Source organism: Dunckerocampus dactyliophorus, chromosome 14 (assembly GCF_027744805.1).
Source record: "Dunckerocampus dactyliophorus isolate RoL2022-P2 chromosome 14, RoL_Ddac_1.1, whole genome shotgun sequence".
Lineage (NCBI taxonomy): Eukaryota > Metazoa > Chordata > Actinopteri > Syngnathiformes > Syngnathidae > Dunckerocampus > Dunckerocampus dactyliophorus.
Window position 1 is genome coordinate 28,128,572 of NC_072832.1, and position 20,355 is coordinate 28,148,926.

General features: G+C 42.8%; 1 protein-coding gene across 18 annotated transcripts in view; it reads left to right on the top strand.

The window, feature by feature from the left end:
* Positions 1 to 20,355, top strand: part of LOC129193597 (protocadherin-15-like) — a 346,331-nt gene that overhangs the window by 259,262 nt on the left and 66,714 nt on the right. For 17 of the 18 annotated variants that reach the window (XM_054797865.1, XM_054797864.1, XM_054797866.1 and 14 more), the window contains one exon: positions 17,063 to 17,172. In XM_054797865.1, the coding sequence (XP_054653840.1) occupies positions 17,063 to 17,172 (110 nt within the window). Of the gene's footprint in view, positions 1 to 17,062; positions 17,173 to 17,741; positions 17,984 to 20,355 lie in introns of those variants that run through there. The other variant, XM_054797872.1, reaches the window with a different exon arrangement.

Here is a 20,355-nt window from a genome sequence, read left to right on the forward strand (position 1 = left end):
ATAGAGGTGAAAGGGCATTCCCTGTGCATAGTCCAATGTGCGACAGAGCATTGATAACATCACAGAGTCGCAGCCTTTCCAGAGAATATGTGCCTTGTCTTTCCTCCCTTTCTTGTTTTCTGTTTTGGTTGAAGGAGTTTAAATTCATTCTCAGTCTGTCACTCTCTGAATGGAGTTTATCTCTTCCAGGCAGGAGCAAACAAAGCTAATAGCAAACTACTTCATAACTCCAACAGTCATTGCGACAGCCTGCTTCCTAATGACTTGAAGATGCGAGCACTAACATATGTCAGCAGATTGCTGCTGCACGCCGCACTTCACAGCCAGACTCGTTCAACAGGAGGTGCTGAAAACGCGAGGTGCCCACAGCAAAGAGGGGTTGACGCGGTAACGCTCGCCCCTGTGGCGCACGGCGAGCTTTATACGCCTCTGCCTCGTCTCGTAAGTGTCACACCGCCGTCGGGCCCCGAGGCGGCGCGCTCGCTGACACCTGTGTGCCGCCCGCGCTTCTCGCGGCGTGTCGTTCACCCCCTCTCATGTTGACACCAGGACTCTCCGCCTGTAGACACGTTTTCCACCCCGCTGCCGCTCCGTAGGTGTTTGTTTTTTTTTACTCATCTGAATATGAAAGAAATGAAAAGTGACTTTGGCGCACACGCTGTCATATTGCATCCTTTGTGATTGCTGCTGTTAAATATACATGTTATTCACCTTCTCCAATGGCTCCTCCCACTTGGGATGATTCTATGTGCAACAGCTTTTCATACATCAGGCAAATACTGTATATCAGCATGCAGTGGAGCCGACTCAAACCAAGACACTCTAGATATTATTAGTTTTTAATTTCATCATCATTATCATTACTATTATGAATTACTTATGATTCTGTTTTGGTGGTGGTGTTGGTTGGCTGATTTACTTTGAACTGCTTTTTTGCCGATATCTGATATTGTCCGGCTCTATTGACCGATGTGTGTAACAGGCCTATCTCCTGTGGTGGGATGAACACGTATCTGTTGTGAAGCTCATGGACACAGCATCAGCAATTAACTGGTCAACGTGGCTGGAAACAACATCTGAGAAATACTTGCCATTAGGCTTAGGCTGTCACATTTCTTTTAAAAGTCAACAGAGTAGCAGATTTACATTTTTTCATCGTCAAAAAGGAAGAAAATCAAGTGTCATCATTTTCATGTATGCCTCCAGCACTGTATTGGGTTCCACGCCACACTGCGAACTGCATGTACACAGTCATTCCGGACCAAAATTAACATATTTCGAACCATCAGATTTGAATGAAATTTCACCTGCAGGTAGATATTAAAGTGAATGTATATCCTACATACCTTTATTTTGTCCTCAAGCTCCAATCCATGAGTTTGAAAGGTTTAAAGTTAGACTTAATTTGGTCCAACACTCAGTATAAGTCCCATCCGTAACTCAAGAGGAAGAAGTCATCTACCTAACAAACTAATCTCGTGACATCCCTTTTACTTCAGAACTACTACTAATTGGTTAAATACTGTGCTGCTCGCGAGTCAGTGAGGAAATGGTAGCTCTTTGTTGAGCAGGAGCTGTCAGTGCACTCCCAAGGATCTTTCAAATCTCAGCAGGTGTATAACAGCATAACAACATAACAGTCTGACTCACTGTGTCATCTTACAAAGAATACTCAACTCAGCACGCAACATTTTAACACTCAAAAGGTTCACCTGAAATGGATATATTTTTTTTTAAGTTTTCCCATAATGCATGGCATCTGAGCAACGCATTCATTGGGATGCTGAAATGATGTCAGCCTCCCTCTGGGCTCTGAGTGCCAGGCTCCTCTGGCTCCCTCCCTCTATGCTGCTTGTCCTCAAACAAATGCATAATGGAAAAACTTTAAAATGTTTCATTTTAAACTCGTATTGATACAAGTTTGTATATTTCTGAGGTATACCTTTTCAGTTGCTGTGTGATGAGTTTAATGTTTTAAGATGATAGCATGAGTCAGACGTATACTGGCCTACTGTGATTTCCAGTAGGTTGACTTGTCGCGAGTGCCAAAGAGCTGCCTAGTCCTCACGGACTCGTGTGCACCACAATATGCCATTAAATGACGTGGACACGTGCAGCTTGTATATGTATAAACCTGTTTTCTCCTGGATGCGGCTGATACACTGGAATTACTGTTTTCTTTCTGATGGCGGGAAAAAAGCAGCCATGTTAAAGGATAAGATAATATGCAATCCATGTATATTCATTGCAATAAAGTAATAAAAAATGGAATAAATATAAATAAATAATACATATTTGACAGTCATTTAAAGACAGTTTTATTTGTATAATTTTACACTTCAACATACTTTGTTCTTAGAGTAGTATTTATTTTCCACAGTGTGCCCCTATCATTCTCTTTTGTGTAGACATGAACGAGCCTGATGAATTCTACTTGTGCGTATGCTAATGTAACGTGACAAGGAAGAATAACCTTGGCATTTGTGTGCCTGCCAGCTAGCTTGTGAAGATGTCGGCGCTGCGTTCTGTTCTTCAAATAAAGACACCAGTTTGGTTTGTGTAGATCATCTGTCCAGTAAAAGCGCTGCTTTTCTCCCCCCCGGTCTTCTATGGACAGTGGTTATACTAATCTGCGTACCTGGACTCGCCTCTCGGTATTTCTCAGCAGCTTAGCACCCCTCCAACAGAAGCACTTTGTCAGGAAGCGATAAGGTGTCAGCTCTGCCTGCGTGGTCCTGGCAGTCACATGACATGAAGCCTGCATGTGGTGGCTTTACACAGCATCTCATGTCCTCATTTCACATCCTGTCAAAGAAGAGACACACAATTCAACCAGAATCTGGTCAGCATGTGTTAGTAATTCTGATTCCAGAGATGGTACTGATCACCGGAATGAGGGGAACACGTCCAAGGATGAAAGAATTTCCCAGGAAGGAAGGATTGTGGGAACTCGGTGGTCACTCGGCCGAGCGATCTGGTGACTGCTTGTCTCATCTCAGCCTTTTGTTGAGCCCGTTTGCTTTTGTTGCCTTCAGAATGCTTCCACAGACAAAGAACTTCTCAGCCTGGCGTAATATTTCTCCTTCCACATGTCCTCTGTGACATTTCAGTGATGCTCACCTCGGATACATCCTAGCGCGCGTCGCAGACGTGTGCTATTTTTAGACCCCATCAATCAGGTTACAGCCAATGAAAATGATTTCATTGTCACGGAGCTGCTCAACTGCTTTGGCAAAGACTCATCAGGAGCGAACACTTCAACTACGTGCATGACCACCTGTCCATTCACCTATTCATCCATCCATTCACCCATCCGTTTGCATCCATTCATACTGTATATCCATCTATCACACATCCATCCACCATTTCATTCTTCCATTTACCCATCCATTCATCCATCTGTCCATTATTCATCCAGCCATCCATCCGTCCATCCATTTGTCTATTCATCCATCCATTCACCCATTTGTCTGCCATCCATTTATCCATCCATCCGCCCATCCACCTATCCATCCATCCATCTATTCATTCATCCATCCATCCATCCATCTGTCTATCCATTAATTCGCCCATCTATTCATCCATCCATTCACCCATCCGTCCACCCATCCATTCATCCATCTGCCCGTCATTCATCCAACCATTCATCTATTCATATTATCATTCATCCATCCACCCTTCCAACAATCTCTCCATGCATTCATCTATTCATCCATCCATTCACCCATCTGTCTGCCTATCCATTCACCCATCTGCCCATCATTCATCCATCCATTCATCTATTCATCTTATCATTCATCCATCCACCCTGCCAACCATCTCTCCATCCATTCATCTATTTATCCATTCATTTTTTTCATCCATCCATTTACCCATCCGTCTGCCCATCCATTCATATATCCATCTATCATACATCCATCTGCCCTTTCATTCATCCATTCACCCATCCATCCGCCCATCCATTTGTCTATTCATCCATCCATTCACCCATCCGTCCGCCCATCCATTCATCCATCTGCCTATCATTCATCCATCCATTCATCTATTCATCTTATCATTCCTCCATCCACCCTTGCAACCATCTCTCCATCCATTCATGTATTCATCCATCATCCAACTATGCTACTTCAGAGAGAGGCCTGTTAGCATTGCCAAAGTCCTCCTGCTGTAAGCCCAGCATGTCATTTACTCAGGTGAAGGCCACATTAATAAAAAGCATTCCCATCACCACGGTGGCCGCGACAGCACTTCCTGGCCCTGGACGCCACGGCGGCGGCAATTATTCAGTCAGTGGCGGCCCAATCGTGCACAGAGCAGGAAATTGAAGAGAAGCCATTTATATTATCCAAACAGCACATTATTCACATGCCAATATCCTCACTCACACGTAATCCAAATGCTACGCTTTATCATTCTCTAACCACTCATATTTTTACAAGATTGCTCACGGCCGTGTCCTTGTGGAGTGCTTGCTTCTGGGAAGGATGGATAGTTGAGAACTTTTTTCATCTTTGTCTTGTGAAACTTTGGTAAACACACCTGCCAACTGTCTGAGTTTGGCCACGTCGTGCGTACGCACGCAGTCAACCCAATTAGTGTATGCCTAACGCGCCGTCAATTTTCTACATAAACCGAGATATATATGCTGACCGAGGTTCCACTGTCATCAGAAAGAGTCTGAAGAAGACTGGAAATAATCCACAAAGTGGAGGAGATGTCAGTAATACAGCAGTGTGGCAGTGATGGCACAAGCGAAGGGTTAAAGCACGACTGCTCAGTGTGAGCATGGAGAGGGAGGGGGGAATACTCTGGCACGTACGGGCGTGGGCGAAGTATGACCCATGGGTCACATGAGGATTTTTTTTATGGTTTGGCCTGATTTGTCTATGAGAAGGTACTGGGCGCTCCACTCTGTTCTCACAATGGACCATTGTTAAAACCCTTCGATAAAAGCGCCACCGTGTGGTTGAAATGCCAAGTCAGAAGATTTGACTTTATATCAGCAGGTCAGATGCAGAACGACAGGATGCTGACTTCTGTCAACACACCTGTAAATGACGGTGCCAGTTGATATCCTGCATGAAATCATTCATATGGAAATGTACAGTCATGAACCGTTTTGAGAATGACACAAATGTTAATGTTCACAAATTCTGCTGCCTCTGTTTTTACCATGGCAATTTGCATCCACACTAATCCTAGTTGATCCCAGCTAATTAGGGGTTATGGTTAGGGTTAGCCCTTACCATAACCCTAGGGTTCCAGACACCACCACGATAAGTGAATTTCCGCCAAGTAGGATTCAAAATTAGTAAACAGAATATTTCCGTAGTTATGACATAGAAAGCCTGTTTACTATCTTCTGAATATACTTTTTAACTTTATTAGAGCCCTCAAGACATGAAATAATACAATTTTTATTACCCATTATAGTAGATATAATCAGAGAAAATATTAGACATAAATAAAATAACATAGACTCACATGTGAGCAGTTTCTTGTTTTTTCTTGTTGTTTTTTTTTTCTGGTTGCGGCTTCAAATGGCTTTACACTTGTATAACCTAATATAGGTAGACAAAATCAGAGTAAATAAGCTATTTAAGAGGTAAATAAAAGGAGCCTAGTGCCTGTCTCATCAAACAATTACTGACACCTAGTGGCCAATGTAGAACACAGAACGACATTCACAATTAGAATGCTTCTTCTGCCTTGTATTCAAGGGGATTCAAGATTGAAGAGTTTTATTGTCATATGCACAGTAAAACAGCAGTTCTACTATGCAATGAAATTCTTATTCTGTTCATTCTCCCAAGAAAAGAAAGAAAGTAAAACACAAGAAAATGAAGAAGAACAAAAGAAACATAAATACCAATAAATTAAGCAACAACAACAGAAGAGACATTAATACAGATAAATAATACAAATAAATAAATAAAGTGCTATGAGTGTGTGCGTGTGTTGCGTGCAGCGTGTGTGAGTGCTTCGTTGAGAAGCCTGATGGCCTGTGGGTAAAAGCTGTTTGCCAGCCTTGTGGTCCTGGACTTCAAACTCCTGTAGCGTCTGCCTGACGGTAGGAGTGTGAATAATGAGTGTTGTGGATGTGTGCTGTCCTTGATGAGGTTGTGTGTTCTTCGTAGGACTCTAGTTTTATAAATGTCTTGCAGTGAGGGGAGGGCTGCCCCAACAATGTTCTGTGAGGTCTTGATCACCCGCTGGAGTGCCTTCCTATCACGTGTTGTACAGTTACCGTACCAAACAGTGATGGAGGCGGTAAGGACACTTTCCATAGTGCATCTGTAGAAGCAACTCAGGATTGTGGTGGACATGCCAAATTTCCTCAGTCTTCTCAGGAAGTACAGTCTCCTTTGGGACTTCTTCAGAATTTGTTGGGTGTTGTGAGACCAGGTGAGGTCCTCGCTGAGGTGTGTGCCAAGGAACTTGAAGGTTTTCACCCTCTCCACCTCAGTCTCATCAATAAACAGGGGTCTATGCGGCTCCTTTTCCCTTGTTCTTGGGTCGATGATCATCTCTTTAGTCTTATCTGTATTGAGAAGGAGATTGTTATCACGACACCAGGTCGGTACAGATGCTTGTGCAAGCGACAGGTTAAATATGTCAGCAAGCACATCAGCTAGCTCTGATGAGCAAACCCGAAGTGCACGTCCTGAGATGTTGTCTGGGCCTGCTGCTTTTCGTGGGTTTGTTTTGTTCAGAACCCTGCGCACATCAGCTGATGTCACCATGAGAGGTGAGTCCTGTGTGCTCCCCAGGTTCAGCCACCCTCTCTGCTCATCAGGAGTTTGGGTGTCAAAGCGGGCATAGAACTCATTCAGCTCATCTGGAAGTGTGGTTTGGCTGGACGTGGCTACGCTACTCTGCTGTCGATAGTCTGTGATGTGCTGGAGCCCCGCCCACATGCGCCGAGGGTCTGAGGTGGAATAGTAGCCCTCCAGCTTTTGTCTGTACTGTCTTTTGGCCTCTCGTATGGACCTCCTCAGGTCATATCTGGCTTTTTTGTAGTCCTCAGCGGTGCCCATGACAAATGCAGTCGAACGAGCACGTAGCTTAGCCCTTACATCACAGTTCATCCACTGTTTTTGGTTAGGGTATTTTCTGTAATACTTGGTGGTGGTAACAGTCTCTATGCATGTGCTAATGTAGCCAGTAACAGCAGAAGCATATTCATCCAAATCAACAGTACAATCTTCCCTCCCCGCTGCAGTTTTAAACACATCCCAGTTTGTGCAGCCAAAGCAGTCCTGAAGTACTTGATCAGTTTCTTCATTCCACACTTTAACTGCTGTACTTACAGGGGGAGCTTGTTTAAGAAGTTGTCTGTATGTTGGATAAAGGACTATAGAGATGTGGTCAGCCTTTCCAAAGTGGGGTCTTGGAACAGCCTTCAAAGCACCTTTCATGTTGCTGTAGACTTGGTCCAGGATGTTATTTTCCCTTGTGGGAAAGCTCACATGCTGGTAATATTTGGGGAGGACAGTCCTGAGGTTACAGTGGTTGAAATCGCCAGATATGATGAATACAGCGTCTGGGTGTTTGGTCTCGTGTTTATCAATGATGTCATGCAGGAGGCCTAGTGCATTAGCAGTGTTAGCTCGTGGTGGGATGTAAACAGCAGTTAAATACACAGCGCTAAACTCACGAGGCAAATAAAAAGGTCTGCATTTCACCATCAGCAGCTCAATGTCCTGCGAGCAGTGCTTTTCCATCGTCTGTACGTCTGTGCACCACCGTTTGTTTACGTAAACACAGACGCCGCCACCTCTGTGTTTACCAGACGCTAAAGTCCGATCTCCCCGGTAAGCAGCAAATGTTTCCAACTGGATCGCCGAGTCCGGTATATCCTCCGTCAGCCAGGTTTCTGTGAAGGTGAGGACACAGCATTCCCTGATCTCACGTTGAGCTGTAATCCTTGCTCTTAGTTCGTCCATCTTGTTTTCAAGAGAGCGGACGTTGGCTAGCAGCAGGCTTGGTAGCGGTGGCCTAGTCGCTCTAGCTTTTAGCCTAGCATGCAGGCCGGCCCTCTTGCCTCGTGTCCGCCTCGGATGCTTTGCTTGCCGGGTATTCAGCTCACCAGGTCCGCAGGCTGCTGCGTTCTCCCGGCGCAGAAGAAAGGCAAAGTCTGAGAGGCTAAATGAAAGTTCATGGTGAACCCTGCCGATGTTCAAAAGTGTCTCTCTGTTGTAATGTACTGCGTGAGTGTGTTGAATGTCCAAAATAACAATAAAATAGCAAAAAATAGAAAAAAACGGGAGAGTGAGACAGAGACGTCTGCCACGGAGGGCACCATCTAGTTCATTTAGTTAGTTCATCTAGCTATTTTTATGCTTTAAAATGCTTTATTTAGACCAAGAATAAGTCAAATTAGCTTAAATATGCATTTTTTTTTTACTAATCATAGGTTGTATTCAACAATTAAACAAATTCATTAATTTACAGGCAAAAAAACCACTCCAGAGTGAGGGAGAGATGTTTGAACCATGATGTCGCGAGGGATGCTGTACTCCACAATGTTATGAAGAGTGATGAATGGCAAAGTTTGTCTGTCATGAAAATGAACTTAATAACTTAACCCCCCCCCCAAAAAAAAACATTTTGCATTTCAGGCCAGCCACAAAAGGATGAGCTGACATCATGTTAGTGATGTTATTTAGTTAGTTAGTTAGTCATGTTAGTGATTCTGTGGTTAGCATACAGTAGGTGAGAGGGTTGACAAGGACCAAGGCTGGAGATGACTCTGTCATCCCGATTGCGTGACAGTAACAGACTGGAAGCTTTACAAAGCAGGGTGGTGATTGAAATCTTTGTTTTTCCTCTGTTAACATGCTTACCTGCAAGGAAACAGGTGCAGTCATCATTGCTTAGCACAAGAGGGCTTTCAAAGGCAAGGATATTGCTGCTAAAGCAACCATTTATCACTTCATTGACAACTTCAAGGAGAGAGGTTCAATTATAGAGAAGAAGGCATCAGGGTGCCCAAGAAAGTCCAGCAAGTATCAAGACTGTTTCTGAAAGTTCATTTAATTGCAGGGTGGGGGCACCACCAGTGCAGCGCATGGTCAGGAGTGGTAGCAGGCAGGCGTGAGTGCATCTGCTAGCAGACTTTTGGAAGATGTCTTTTTGTCAAGAAGGATGCATAGAAGTCACTGCTCTCCAGGAAAAATATCAGGGACAGACTGGTATTCTGCAAAAGATCCAAGTATTGGACACCTGAAGACTAGACTAAAAGCATTTTCTCTGATGAATCCCCTTAGTGATTGTTTGGGGCATCTAGAAATATCCAGCAGCTACAAGACACTGCAGTGTCTGATAACTTCTCTGTGACACCGAGTGCTGTCATTACTTGGATGATCCTTGGTGAGCCGCATGCTGCCTAGTGAGGACCACTACTATATTATGTACAAGTTATACAGTGGTACCTTGGTTAACATCCGCCTTGGTTAGCATGTTTTTTGTTTTTTGTTTGCTCAAATTTTGCCTTGACTTGCGTTCGCACGCTTGTTTAGCATCCAAAATGGTTTGTTTACACCGCCATCTTTCACGCGGCAAGACGAAATCTTACACATGTGATTGCGCAATGCATTGTGGGACGTGGGCGCCATTTTAGAGCAACAGCGTTTGTTTACGTCAGAGTTGTAGAGAGATACACCACGTAACAAACTCAAAAAAGAAAGGCGATGGACTGTACCGAGACAAGGGTGCAAGAACTCCCAATTTTACGGTTTAAAGAAAAGCGCGTGGTCATTTCAGAGGTCTACTGTATATACACATCCATGCATGCACATCTACTTCACTTGCCACGCACGCATGAAGGGAGACACTTGGTGTCTCATTTTACATCCATAACACTCATTTCTGCTTCCACCAACAAAACATAAGCATTCAAACTTAGCTAGGCATGTTCACACCATCCACAGTCAAACATAGCACACGCCACCACACACCTTATGAGGCATCCTCGCCGGTGCACTACCATGACGTCACTGCCCCCAGCGTTTTTTGTCGTTCTTTTTTCATTTTCTATATTAAATGGAAAGGTACATGTTTATTGGTTCTATATTGTTGATATTTAGTTTGATATATTTACATTTTTGTTTGTTTAGTTGTGGTTGCAGCAGAATAATGTGTTTATTTTGTTTTATGTTGTTAATTGATGGTTTTGTGGGGGGAGCTTTAAACAAAACTAGGTGAAAGTGATGTTAAATGTTCAATTGTCAATTCATTTGTAATTCTTCTGCATGTAAAATTATAATGTTGATAAAATGTGTTTTCTGTTAACATTTTTGGGTATCTGGAACGGATTAATTGCATTTACATTATATTCTATGGGAAAATTGGCTTTGGTTGGAGTCCGTTTTGGTTTGAGTCGGACCTTCTGGAATGGATTAATGATGTTAACCAAGGCACCGCTGTACTTCATGCTTGTCAGCTCATTTTTCAAAGGTCTTAGTTTGAAAAAGCAAAAGCAAACCAAAAGATAACATATTGCGCCCCAGTGAGCAGTGAAGCCATGTCATTTATTTACTCTCCTTTTACGCGTGTGCATAGTTTTTTAATACTCCTGTCAAATTGGTTTCCTGTGAAGCCTGGAAAATACCAATCGTCCCTGAAGGCAAACTCAAGATGACTCTTTTTTTTTTGTTTTTTTTTTGTATTCATTCAGTGTCTGCTCAGTTAAGTAAGTAAACGTGCTACTTACGCCACTTACCTCTGCCGCGTTTAAAACTCACCTCGGATACTTCACCTTTTTAAATAGCAGCGGCGGGACGCGCTCATACACGCACAAAACGGTTGCAGATCAGTAACAGCGGCACATGAAGGTGTCAAAGCGAGACCACATGATGGGGTAAATCAGCACTCACGGCGCCACAGCGAGACGTCACGGCCTCCTCGTTTATGGCAGCTGTAATTTGTGTTGCAAGTGGCAACAATCACACAAGCTGGCTTTGATTACACACCACAGCAGCTGCCTCGCCATTAGCACAATGGTCGTGGGGGAAAAAACCCCAACTCCTTTTAACATCTAAATCCACCAATTACTTTTGAAGAGGAATGTGGTGACATTGGTGTTTAGGAGAAGTGGCGTCGAGCCTACTTGACATGAACCCAGCTCACAGAAAACAAGGTAGTCATTGTGTACTTCCCTAACCTTGGCATTTAATGTAGCAGTGAGGAAAAGGTGAATATTTGCTCCTGGGCGCCCCCTACAGTGTGTCTTCACCTCCGCCAAGGAGGTTATGTTTTTTGTCTGTTTGTTTGTGTTCAAAATAACTTGGAAAAGTTCTGAATGGATTCGGATGAAATTTTCAGGAATTGTCGCAGATGGGATATGGAAGAACTGATTCAATTTTGGGTGCAATCGGTATCACCTTCTGTATCAAGAATTTTTTTAAGGATTCTTTAACATTGCGAGATAGGACCATTTTCGGCATTTTTGCATTTTACTCCACGAAAAAAGAGCACTTGGGGAAAAAAAATAGAGGACAAGTTTCCAACAGGTTCTACAAATTGTCAAAGACTGATCCAAATAATGGAATCATTCCAGATATTGTGATCCAGAATCTGATAAAGTAGGGGACCTTTGGAATTTCCATCACAGGAAGACAACAAATGAAGCTATAAACATTCAACCAACACCATTATTCATATAGTCAAGACACTGGAATCTGGATCTGTTGTATCTTCAAGAGCTATGGAGGTAGAAAACCGCCATTACGGAAAATGCCATTTTAGTGAATAACCACTGAACTAATATTGATATCATTATGAATCCAATTGCTGATGGTATGTTTTCATAGTCAAGGAATCTAAATGTTCAAGATTCAAGAGTTTTTTTTATTGTCATATGCACAGTAAAACAGGTAGTTCTGCTATGCAATGAAATGCTTGTTCTGTTCATTCTCCCAAGAAAAGAAAGACAACAAGAACATGAATAAGAACATCAGAAACATTAATACCGATAAATTAAGCAACAACAACAGAACAGATATGAATACCAATGAATGAACGAATGAATAAATAAATAAGTAAATCAATAAATAGTGCTGAGTGTGTGCGTGTGTTGCGTGCGGCGTGTGTGAGTGCTTGGTTGAGAAGCCTGATGGCCTGTGGGTAAAAGCTGTTTGCCAGTGTAGAGGAGCGGACTCAGCACACACTCCTGTGGGGTCCCAGTGCTCACAATTCTTGAGCTGGATGTGCGATTGTGGACTCTGACTGACTGGGGTCTGCCTGTGAGAAAGTTAAACACCCAGTTACAGAGGGAGGGTGACAGGCCAAGTGTGAGGAGCTTATTTGTGAGTTTGTGGGGGCTGACTGTATTAAAAGCAGAGCTATAGTCTATAAATAGCATTCTGACATATGTGTCCTGGCCCTGTAGGTGAGAAAGGGCTGTGTGGATGGCAGTGTTGACTGCATCATTCGTGGACCGGTTCTGGCGATATGCAAACTGTAGAGGGTCCACAGTTGCCGCCGGGATGCTCTTTTTGATGTGGGTCATGACTAATCTTTCAAAGCACTTCATAACAATAGGAGTGAGTGCTATAGGGCGATAGTCATTCAAGCAGGTCACGTTGCTCTTCTTGGGTACGGGCACTATGGTGGTGGACTTAAAGCAGGTCGGTACAGATGCTTGTGCAAGCGACAGGTTAAATATGTCAGCAAGCACATCAGCTAGCTCTGATGAGCAAACCCGAAGTGCACGTCCTGAGATGTTGTCTGGGCCTGCTGCTTTTCGTGGGTTTGTTTTGTTCAGAACCCTGCGCACATCAGCTGATGTCACCATGAGAGGTGAGTCCTGTGTGCTCCCCAGGTTCAGCCACCCTCTCTGCTCATCAGGAGTTTGGGTGTCAAAGCGGGCATAGAACTCATTCAGCTCATCTGGAAGTGTGGTTTGGCTGGACGTGGCTACGCTACTCTGCTGTCGATAGTCTGTGATGTGCTGGAGCCCCGCCCACATGCGCCGAGGGTCTGAGGTGGAATAGTAGCCCTCCAGCTTCTGTCTGTACTGAATATGAATATGAAGATCAAATACGTGTAGGACTAATATTTATGCTGTAAATCACAATATGGGGGACTATGGCGCTTTTCTAGTTGTAAATGCAGCTTCCATCAAAGCAGTGTAAAAAGCCTTCTAAGAACAGAATTCCATCAGCTGAAAAGCCGCACTAAGTAACAAAATGGCAAAGACCTTGTTGGAAGCTAAATAAGCTAAGCTAATGGACATCAACGCTAACATAACTGATCCATGTTATGATTCTTGTTTTGAAATAAGCACCATATGATGATTTCAACGTGTTAAAGTTAACACAAACGCTATACACAGCCGTGAACATCAACGTAGTCGGACACTAAACTTGCATTTCCTGATTCTAGCACATATGGTCAAATGCTAAAGATACTAAGCTAACATACGTTGGCGCTAAACACGAGCAAAAGTGAAGTGTGACATCATGTCTTGAAAGAAGATTGTCTCATCTTTTCCGATGGTATAAAGTTTTGAAACAGATTGTGCACAGTGTAGCATTAGCATAGATGCTAGCTGGTCCACCGATATTATGATTAGCATATTTTGTCTTGTTCTTCCAGTTGGACCTATATAGTTGAATGGACTTGAAACACTTTTATTTTAATTTATTGTATATACTGAATGTATATCAACTGCTTGAAATGAGAAATCTTGTGGCACAAGATCTTGTGACACGCCTACTAATTAACATATGATTTGTGGTTGAATGTGCCCAATGATTAGTCAAAAATATGCATGTCTACACAAATTGTACGTATTCTTGACCTAAATTAAGCATTTTCAAGCATAAAAAATGCTAAATGAGGTACAATATTCAAATTGCGGTATGTAGTATTATACACAGGTCACTAGGTGTCAGTAATGTTACATTGATGAGACATTAGCTGACATGACATTACCTGAACACTGCATGAAGTCATGGCATCAGCCATGGCATGTCCCACATGATAGAGTGAAAAAAAGTTCTCCTCCCATTGTGTGTGGAAGTGGTATGTTTTTGGCTTCTTACTTTGTCCTTCTTCTCCACTCCGTTTAAAAACCTTTCTTAAGTTTAAAATAAACAAACTGGAGGCTAACTAGCCAGCTCGGTACCTTGCTATATGCTGTGTTTCTGCCGTGTTCCTGCAGTCTGCGCATTAGCAAAGTGTTGTAAAGAAAGAATAATAGGAGTGTAAAGGTGACTGTAGGGGGGTTATCTCATGTGTAGAGTGCTCTAATAATGTTTCAAAACTCTATTTAGAAAGTCATAAACAGGATTTCTATGCTCTAACTACAAAAATATTCCATTTATACAAATGGAATCCTGTTCATAAATCACCATGGTAAACGAGGGTGGAGTGTACCATGCGGTGTTTCCAATGCATTGCAGATGATGAAGCAGGCAGGACTGTACCACTTTCATTGAAAGGCTCTCCATTAGTGCTCATTTGAAACTTCAGCCTTCAAACTGGGAAGATCATTTGGCAGATAAATGTTGACAAAGGTGTAAATCATGATCAAGTTAGGAGATCATGCAAGGGGATATGATCCCATAAATAACTCCCTTTATTCTTTTCTGGCGAAACTCGGCTTTATTTACCGTATTTCCTTTGAGACAGCGAGCATCCATCCGTCCACAGACGAGGGACACGCTCACTTGAAAGCGCTCTATAGTTGTGACATACTGTCATCATTCAAAATGAATGCATCTTTTCCCCACAGTCTTTTATGCTCCTTCAACCAAAATGCTGAAATATATATTAGCTGCAGAGGAAAGCTATGCTTATTTGTTCTAACGTTATTGATGACAATGTAGCACACTGTGACGTGAAATAGTACAACAAAGTAGTAATAATGTCCCATTTTGTACACCCCAGTTTTCATATGATTTGTTTTTTGTTTGTCAAACTCGTCCAGAAAAGGGTGGAGTGTCATCTCCGGGTCGGGGATGAGATCCTGACCCAAGTGGAGGAGTTGAAGTACCTGGGGGTCTTGTTCACGAGCGAGGGAAGGATGGAACACGAGATGGCCAGAGGGATTGGTGCAGCGTCTGCAGTGATGCGGACTCTGCATCGGTCCGTGGTGGTGAAGAGGGAGCTGAGCCGAAAGGCAACGCTCTCAATTTACCCCCCATGTACGTTCCTACCCTCACCTGTGGTCATGAGCTTTGGGTAGTGACCCAAAGGACAAGATGGCGGGTACAAGCGGCACAAATGAGTTTTCTCCGTAGGGTTGCTGGGCTCTCCCTTACAGATAAGGTGAGAAGCACTGTCATCTGGGACAGACTCAGAGTAGAAGCGCTGCTCCTCCTCATTGAGAGGAGCCAGATGAGGTGGCTCGAGCATCTGGTCAGGATGCCTCCCAGACACCTCCCTGGGGAGGTCTTCAGGGCACATCCGACCGGTAGGAGACCTCGGGGAAGACCGAGGACACATTGGAGAGACTATGTCTCTCAACTGGCGTCTTTGCTTAAGATGCTGCCCCCGCGACCTGATCTCGGATAAGCAGAAGAAGGTGGATGGATGTTTGTCAAAAGTTTCGCTTGGTTTTGCTAGAATATTCCAGGTAACAAAGTCGTCTGGTTGCCCTGCACTGTGTGCTTCTACCACATGGAGTGGCCAAACAAAACACCCTTCATGTTGCTGACTCACTAATCGAGCAATTTTATTGCGTGTGACTGCCAAACAACCTGCCACGGGGCCAAAGAAAGTTGGGAGTGGTTGATAAAGAAGGAGAGAAACACTATTTTACTCATTCCATCTCACCAGGCTGTACGGGGAGTTTGCATCCATGCATTCTTCATCTAGCATTATTCCACATTGTTTTCTGCATGTAATTATTCTCTATAAAATGTATGATTTGTTCATTTTTGTGGGTGTCTCGATTTACATTAATTCCTGTGGGGAAAAATTGCCTCAGTTTTTGTGGGACCTTTTGGAGCAAATAACGAACCCCCCACACTGTAGTATATTATCACATTTGAATGATCACAATGAGGCAAACATTTCATGGTAAAGAAGGATTGGATGGGAAGAGTAGGATTAAGAGGGTGTAAAGTACAGCAATAAGGTTTGCTTCTTTTTGAAAATGAGTTTGTTCTCTTAACTCATTCAATTGCAGCCATTTTTCAAAAGACAATCCCTTCACTACCCAACATTTTAGACTATTCTGACTGATCTTTCAAGGCACGCAGAATATTGTGTTCTATGGTTATATAAACATGGAACCTACCAAAACAAACATTAGACCCTCGCCTTTCACCAGAAAAAATAGTTTGTTTCTACCTCTGTCCCTTCTGTAGTAATCAGCAGTAGAACATCGGTAAGTTTCAGGTAAGTATCAGTTCCTAACTAGAAAAGGGAGAAAACACTCCAAGCATAACTTTCACTTTGACACAAATAGTTTTTGCTTTTGTGACAGCTCAAATATCTGAACAACTATACCAACATAAACAACATAAAAAGGGTTGTTTTACATCAAAATAATTATTTATTTACAAATATAACACCATCAACTATTTACAAGTTTCACATTTCTACCTGAACTGTGGGTGTGCACGCGTGTATAAAATGTCCCTACAATGTGCAACCTTCTGCACGCTACACTCCTCTATGCTCTTCCACTTCGTCTTTGCTGCTGAGTGTTTTTTTTCAGGCAAATGATCCATGCCGAGCTCTCATCAAATGCACTTCTGCTGCCTTGTGGCTATTTTTATGGCTTAAAACTGCTTTAAAAGTGACATCCATTCGCGTGCAGTTGTGTCACCGCCTCTTTTTTTCCGAAAAAAGATGTATAAATACGTCTCTGGTACTGAAGGAGTTAAGTGTTGTTTTTCCAGCCTAATGCTTGATATTCAATCTACAAAGAAGATATTCAATTATTGAGATGCTTTCATGTAAAAGCAAATATTCATTGTTTACACACTCCCACATGAATCAAAGCTGAAGTGCATTCATGTGCCCCCCCCATGCTGATGTTTGAGTGCGCACCTCATCGATGGCCCAGCGTCTTAATGTCATTTATCTTTCCTCACCATCCCTGCAGGTTTCCTCCCGTTAGCGAGCTGGCGCCGGTGGGCACACCTGTGGGGAGCATTCTAGCTGCCGCCATCAACCAGACCATCTACTACGCCATCGTGGCGGGAAATGATTTAGGTATGTTTTGATTGATGTCGCCGCTGTTATTTCATTCTTTGCTCCCAGGCACTCCCTGACAAACACAACTTTATATTTCTATTATAAATACCTTAGTGCCAGCGTCCAAAAAGCAAACTATTCATCATGTGAAAGCTTTAAAAAGATGATGTTGTCAGCAGCCTCATGATGTGTTCAAATGCACTGAGCGAGGTGAGTAGATTCAAGCTCTGCATGCTTAAACGTAACGCAACACCATCTTATCCGGTTTGCTGCATCACTAGCTTGTTTGCACTTAAAGGAGAAGTGCACTTTTTAAAGAAAAATATTCCCATCATCCACAATCCTTATGTCAGACATAAACACGTGTCTTTTTCTTCTCTATGCATTCTAAAGATGAAAAAACGGGTAAAAAGAGGCAGCTAATTAATTCACGTAACAGGACGCACCTATTCCACCTATCCTCTACAAACAACGCTCCATTTCCATAATGTGACCAGCATATTAACTCTTTCAATACCAAAGATGTATTTATATGTTTGTGTAATCCCAAACGCCCCATCCCAACGACTTATTTATACGTCTTTTAGGTTTTTTGCGTGGTGGGCAAAAAGAGGTGACGACGCAACTCCCCACTAATGGATGTCACTGTTACAGCAGTTTTAAGCCATAAAAACGGCCACAAGGTGGCAGAAGTGCATTTGATGAGAGCTCGGCATGGATCATTTGCCTGGAAAAACACTCAACAGCAAGGAGGAAGTGGAAGAGCGTGGAGGAGTGTAGCGTGCAAAAGGTTATGCATTGTAGGGACATTTTAACACATTTTAACACATGCACACACACACACCCGTTCGCACACTGAGTTTAGTTCCAAATGTGAAAACTGTAAATAGTTGATGGTGTTATATTTTAAATAAATAGTTATTTGGATGTAAAACAACCCTTTTTTGTGTTGTTTATGTTGGTATAGTTGTTTAGACATTTCAGCCATCACAAAAGCAAAAAATATTTTTGTCAAAGTGAAAGTTATGCTTGAACACAAAAAGCTATTTTTCTCCCTTTTCTAGTTGGGAACTGATATTTTCCTATGTTCTACGGCTGATTACTAAAGAATAGAAAAAGGTAGAAACAAAGTTGTTTTTTTCTGCCGAAAGGTGAGAGTTTCATTTGGCAGGTCCCATGTTCATGTGGCCATATAAGACAGCATTCTGTGTGCCTTAAAGATCATTCAGAATAGTCTAAAATGGCCTGTAGTCAACTGGTTGTCTTTGCTTCCTTGAACCCTAACCCCTAATGCACAGAAAAGACAGAAACGTGCACTTTTCCTTTTAAAATGCATTTTGCAAGTACCAAATGGCCCCAACTTACTGTCAGCACTTAAACGCACCACCAAGTTGCAGATACGGTACTGTTTGTCCTTTGCTGCTCCTGAAGTACTTTGTGACGTATTTGCAAACACAGACTGCGTGTCACACTTGTTGGCAAAGTCTGCACAGCATAATTAGTCCCTGAGAGAGACCAACACCGCCCGCCAGGTGTGACTTTAGGGCTTTTGTCTTGTGTTTCGCCTAAACAGGAAGAAGGAGATGCACATGTGACATGTGTGAGGAGCCAAAAGGAATAAAGAGAAATTGTCATGACTGTGATGTTTTCAGGGCGTCCTTCTCAAACAGCCTCCATGTGGATAATCAAATATACAATGTACATTTACAATACAGTGCAGTACATATACCTAACGTAACCATGTCGCATTAGAAAACCTCTTTTTACTCATCTAGAAAGATTCAGTATCAAAAAGTTGAAAACGTTTTTGTTTTTAATTAAAAACAGGAAAAGTGTCTGGTATGAGTTGTTAACCTTATACAGTGGAACCTCGGTTTGTCTTTATGGCGGTCCATTGGTTCCGGACTCGACCGTGATGACTGAATTTCTGTAAAATAGGATTCCTGATTTATGAGTGGAAAAAGTATAGTGAGAGCAGAGAAAACCTGCTTACCACCTTCTAAATACGCTTTTCAACATGAAACAACACCCCTATCGTCACCGTTACACTCCTATTACCCGATATGGTAGACATGACTAGAGAAAATAAGACATACATCTTAAGACACATAAGACATAATATAGACTCACACATGTTAGCACTGGCACAGTTCATTGTTGGTCTTCTTTTACTTCCTGTTCCATAATATGAATAAAATGGGGGACCTTTGGAATTGTCATCCTAGGAAGACAACAAATGAAGCTATAAACATGCAAGCAACACCATCAGCCATATAGCCAAGACACTGTGGAGTCTGAATTTGTTGTATCTTCTAAAGCTATGGAGGTACTGTAGAGCCAGAAGAAAACCGCCATGACGGAACTTGCCATTTTTGTGGCTACTCAACTATCATTACGAATCCCATTCCTAATTGTATGTTTACATCCCACCACGAGCTAACACTGCTAATGCACTAGGCCTCCTGCATGACATCATTGATAAACACGAGACCAAACACCCAGACGCTGTATTTATTATATCTGGCGATTTCAACCACTGTAACCTCAAGACTGTCCTCCCCAAATATTACCAGCATGTGAGCTTTCCCACAAGGGAAAATAACATCCTGGACCAAGTCTACTGCAACATGAAAGGTGCTTTGAAGGCTGTTCCAAGACCCCACTTTGGAAAGGCCGACCACATCTCTATATTCCTTTATCCAACATACAGACAACTTCTTAAAAAAGCTCCCCCTGTAAGTACAGCAGTTAAAGTATGGAATGAAGAAACTGATCAAGTACTTCAGGACTGCTTTGGCTGCACAAACTGGGATGTGTTTAAAACTGCAGCGGGGAGGGAAGATTGTACTGTTGACTTGGATGAATATGCTTCTGCTGTTACTGGCTACATTAGCACATGTATAGAGACTGTTACCACCACCAAGTATTACAGAAAATACCCTAACCAAAAACAGTGGATGAACTGTGATGTAAGGGCTAAGCTACGTGCTCGTTCGACTGCATTTGTCATGGGCACCGCTGATGACTACAAAAAGGCCAGATATGACCTGAGGAGGTCCATACGAGAGGCCAAAAGACAGTACAGACAGAAGCTGGAGGGCTACTATTCCACCTCAGACCCTCGGCGCATGTGGGCGGGGCTCCAGCACATCACAGACTATCGACAGCAGAGTAGCGTAGCCACGTCCAGCCAAACCACAC